This window comes from Mastomys coucha, unplaced genomic scaffold, assembly GCF_008632895.1.
Source record: "Mastomys coucha isolate ucsf_1 unplaced genomic scaffold, UCSF_Mcou_1 pScaffold3, whole genome shotgun sequence".
NCBI lineage: Eukaryota > Metazoa > Chordata > Mammalia > Rodentia > Muridae > Mastomys > Mastomys coucha.
Window position 1 is genome coordinate 42698576 of NW_022196909.1, and position 4349 is coordinate 42702924.

The 4349-nt window shown below is 52.2% G+C and overlaps 1 protein-coding gene across 8 annotated transcripts in view; it reads right to left on the minus strand.

The window, feature by feature from the left end:
* Nucleotides 1–4349, minus strand: part of Trpm2 (transient receptor potential cation channel subfamily M member 2) — a 56246-nt gene that overhangs the window by 49367 nt on the left and 2530 nt on the right. For 7 of the 8 annotated variants that reach the window (XR_004112365.1, XM_031347894.1, XM_031347892.1 and 4 more), the window contains exons 2-4: nt 2176–2423; nt 1437–1553; nt 1243–1331 (exon numbers count right to left, since the gene is read on the minus strand). Coding sequence is in view for 7 of the 8 variants with exons in the window: in XM_031347894.1 (XP_031203754.1) it covers nt 1243–1331; nt 1437–1553; nt 2176–2337 (368 nt within the window). In the remaining variant the exon portion in view is untranslated. The remainder of the gene's footprint in view (nt 1–1242; nt 1332–1436; nt 1554–2175; nt 2424–4349) is intronic. The other variant, XM_031347896.1, reaches the window with a different exon arrangement.

A 4349-nucleotide genomic window follows, 5' to 3' on the forward strand; every position in this document is an offset into this window, starting at 1 on the left:
AGAGAGAGAGAGAGAGAGAGAGAGAGAGAGACCTAGGGGAAGTATAAGGCCATCTCTGTGGGAACCGAGCTGTGTGCATCCTGTGCGGGCGGTTGGTGCTACGTGGGTGGTGAAAGGGCACAAGCCGAGCACACTCTGACCGAGACTGAACTCTCACTGTTGACACAGCACCACAGATAGACAGAGCAGAGCTTCCTGTTCTGGGCCAGGATGGAGAACAACACGGGGATGTGAAAGCTCATTTTACCAAAGACAAGAGACAAAGGAGACAGCTTGGCATTGCCTGGTGGGATCCGTGGCACCGTTAGGCCAAGAGACAACACCCAGGGGTATCTCAGGTCCCTGCCTTCATCTAATGCCTGCCACAAAGTGAGACCACACAAATGTTTCTTAAGATCCCTGGAAGCCAAACTAGCGGTGGTGGCGGATGCCTTTGGGCTGGGTGTATTTTCCTTTAAATCTGTGATTATTTTCAAATTAAAAATTGAACACATGGGTGGGCGAGATGGCTCAGTGGGTAAGAGCACTGATTGCTCTTCCAAAGGTCCTGAGTTCGGATCCCAGCAACCACATGGTGGCTCACAACCACCTGGAATGAGATCTGACGCCCTCCTCTGGTGCGTCTGAAGACAGCTACAGTATATTACGCTGGAGTGAGGGGGAGGGGGCAGAACGAGCGGGGCTGGAACGAGCGGAAAGAGCGGGGCCTGAGCGAGCGGGTCCATCCTAAGTTCAAGTCCCAGCAGCCACATGATGGCTCACGGCCATCTGTACAGCTACAGTGTACTCATACACATAAAATAAATAAATAAATCTTTAAAAAAAAAATTGAACACATACAATTGAAGCCCAGTACAAAAAGAGAAGAGGCAAGCACAGTATACTGAGCCTTACAAAAGACGGGGTATGGCTGAGGCAAAAGCCAGATGGAGTCTGGAACCCAGACAAGCAGGAGAAGATGGCTGAGCCCGGAGAGGCAACCTCACCTCCCTGCCACACTGGACAGGTCATCTGTCCCTCTGCCCTAGGCTGACCTAACTGCGAAGCACATTCCATGCCCCAGGCATGAAAAGAGATGGCCTGGACATGGTCCCCCAAGTGTCTCCTGAGATGAGGTGGGTAGGCTTGGGGATCCTCAGCCTGGCACGGACCACCGGATGCTCTTTTGCTGGCTCTGGCTGAGGCGAGATGATGAGGGAGAGATGGAACAGCGACTGTCATCACCAGAGCCGTGCCACTCACCCTGCGTCTGAGAGTTTGGCGCTCTCCACGAAATACACACACTCCTTCTTCTTGATGTTCTCCGGGATCCACGAGCTGAGGTTTTCTTGCTGGGAGTTAAGAAGAACAATGTTGACGTGAACCCGTCTACCCCTGGCCTCCCTTGGACATCTCTCTGCTCCCTGGCCAGCTGCCGTGGAGGCACCCAAAGCTACCTCAAAGCTGAAAAAGCACCCTGGCTGGGGTTCATCCTGAGGTGTGTGCCCGGGAGACGAGGATGAGCCCTGCGCAATCATTTTCTCTTTGGGGATACTTCGTGCTCGGTGTATTTCCTTGGGGATGGTATAGTATGAAAAGAGCATGAGAGGTGAAAAACCTGGTCCCTGGCCTTGAAGACACCCTCCAGCCTTCCTGGCCACACACTCAAATGTACTCTCAACAGGATCACTTTGAAGGGACCCATTCATCCCATTTTGTCTCCACTCAGAAACTAGCTCACATGCCATCTGCCCCAGCAGCAGACACCCAGGTCCAGGAACAAGACAAGAAAATCCTCCACCCAAGGAACAGCCTGAAGGTAGCCACATGAATGGGAGCTACCTTATCTCAAGGATAGGCCATCTGCCGCTGGGCAGCCATCCTGTGGTTAATCATTCACGATGCAGGAATGCACCCCGTCTGGGACATCCCAACACCCATCAATGCGGTTTTAGACTACCTAACCCTAACAATAGAATAATAAAACGTTTACCTATTTTAAGCCTAAGTCGCTTTGCTTCTATAGCTGACCTGCCTGTCTGAGTTGTTCTGAGGGTAGAAACTGTAGTCTCTGACACTGGATGCTCCCTTCCTGGCCTTATGCTGAGGCAGCATGAATGGATCAGCTAACCAGTGGTGACCGTCAGGCTGCCTCTATGGCCCTTGAACGTAGCAGGCTAGCCATCAGACGCCTACCTTCTCACTGCTGAAGGAGCACAGAAACCTCCTGCTCTTGCAGAGGCTGCTATTGCTTCGCCGGAGATTGGGGACCATGCCCAGATCAGTGGCTCTCCTGGACTGCACCCCAAAGCCCTCCTCCTGCTCAGAGCCAGTTCTTCTCCGGTCCAAAGACTCCATCCTCCACGGCTCCAGATTCACCCGAGGAGAGAGAGCCCTCTAGATGCCTTCAGGGAATTCTCTTCTCATTTGTGAGGCTGGGGGTTCTGAAAAAAAAAAACACCTCGAGAGAGAGGTTCTAAAATATATCTGAAAGAGGAAGATGAGGCTGTGGTTCTGAGTGGACACGCCCACCTGTTTCCCCTCTGGGGTCTTTATCAATTTCCCCTTTGTCTGGACATCTCTCCAGGCTTCCAGAGCTCTATCCCTTGGCAGAACCCTTGGACAGTCTACAAGCACACATGCATCTAAGGACCATAAGAGCCTGTTCCTAATGGGCACAGTCCCAGATATCTCAGAAACCCCACAATTCACCAGCTCCCTGAATAAGAACCCAGACCAGTGAAGGGAGGACCAGATCCTGGAGTCACTACGGGGGGCTGCAGTTCTGCATCTCATGATTATGGATATCAGTTGACCCCTTTCATTTTCCAAAAGGAAGACAAAAGCCCCTGCCGGGCCACAAAATAGGTTTCGGGGAGTCTTACAAAGCTCCATCCTGAGAAGCCAGCTGCTAATGACAGCCAGTCTGTTGGTGCAAACCCTTCCTCCCTGGTTCTAGCTTGAGGAGGCCGCAAAACGCTGCCAGTTTCCCTCAGTTAACAACTAAGGAGAATGAGCAGGGTGCGGTAAACTAGCTGAAGGAGAAATCCAGGCAAAACCAGAGAAACCCTGGGGAGCTTTTACCATCAGATCCCGAGGTCCTCCTGTTGGGAGTGTCAGAAGGAAACTCACTAATTCCAAAGCCAAAGCCTTCTGCGTTATGGCCGCTGTCCATGGTTGCTAAAATAACAGAATTCACCCCTTGTCCTCTGTTCACTGATGGATGAATAAAGAAACTATGATGAAGAGGGGTGGGGGCTCAGGCCTTTAATCCCAGCCCTGGGGAGACAGAGGCAGGCCGATGTTTGAGTTCAAGGCCAGCCTGGTCTACAATGAGAGTTCCAGGACAGCGAGGGCTACAAACTCTGCCTTGAAAACCACAAATGAACAAAGAAAAACAAATAAACAAAAAAATCCCAAAGAAGCCAAAGGTATTCATTTCTACAGGGCTTCCCTGGGCCTGAGATGTACCCCCTCACATTGTCCTCTGATGACAGTAGTCCTTCACCCCACTGTTCCGACAGGCAAACAGGAAGGATTGCCAAGAGGCAAAACCCAAGCACACACCTCAATCCCTCCCTGTGCTGAACACCACTTCTCTGACAGCAGTTCCGTGAGAGCTGTTCCTCTGCCCAGTCGCTGGTCAGCCCTCCTCCCTGATCTCTCCAGGGTCCTTGGGGCTACAGATTTTGGCTTCAGAGAGATGCTCTGGCCCCTCGATCTGCCACTCCCTCCCCAGGCCTAACCCTGGGGGCTGTGAGAATAAATACTGGGCTAGCCTCTCGCAAAGCTGCAAGAGTCCAGGACACGGCCTGTCCCTGTGTGACTTTTCAGAGCCTTGTCTTGTACACTCAGGTAGCCCCCCATCTCCAGAGAAACAAAGAAGCCCAATTGACAACCGACGAAAAGGAGCTAATACAGCAGCTGGTGTGGAGAGACTGAGACCAAGGGCAGCTACTGAGATAACCTGCCCTCCAGAGGCTAGGCGTTACGCAGCACGAGTGTCTGATGGCTTTGCCTCTCCTAAGGACTCCGAGGTATGTGAATCCAGATTCACATTCAGACAGCTCCTGTCTTAGCACAGCCGCTGGGTCTCTGCAGATGTCCTTGAAACTGAGGTGCAAACGGCCCTGAGATGTCCACCCGCCTGACCCCACCATTTCCCTTAGACCACACTGTGGCCTTGGCTGGGCTTTTTTTCTCTCCCCCAAAAGAGGAAAAGGCTATAGATGGAGTCAGGAAGACTGGCAATGCCCTCAGTGGGGTTCCCCAGCTGCTGACACCTACATGAAACTTTGCCCGCACTAGCTTAGAGCTAAGAAATATCTTCACGAGTGGTTGGCATAGGGGTGTGTGTGTGAGGGGGGGGG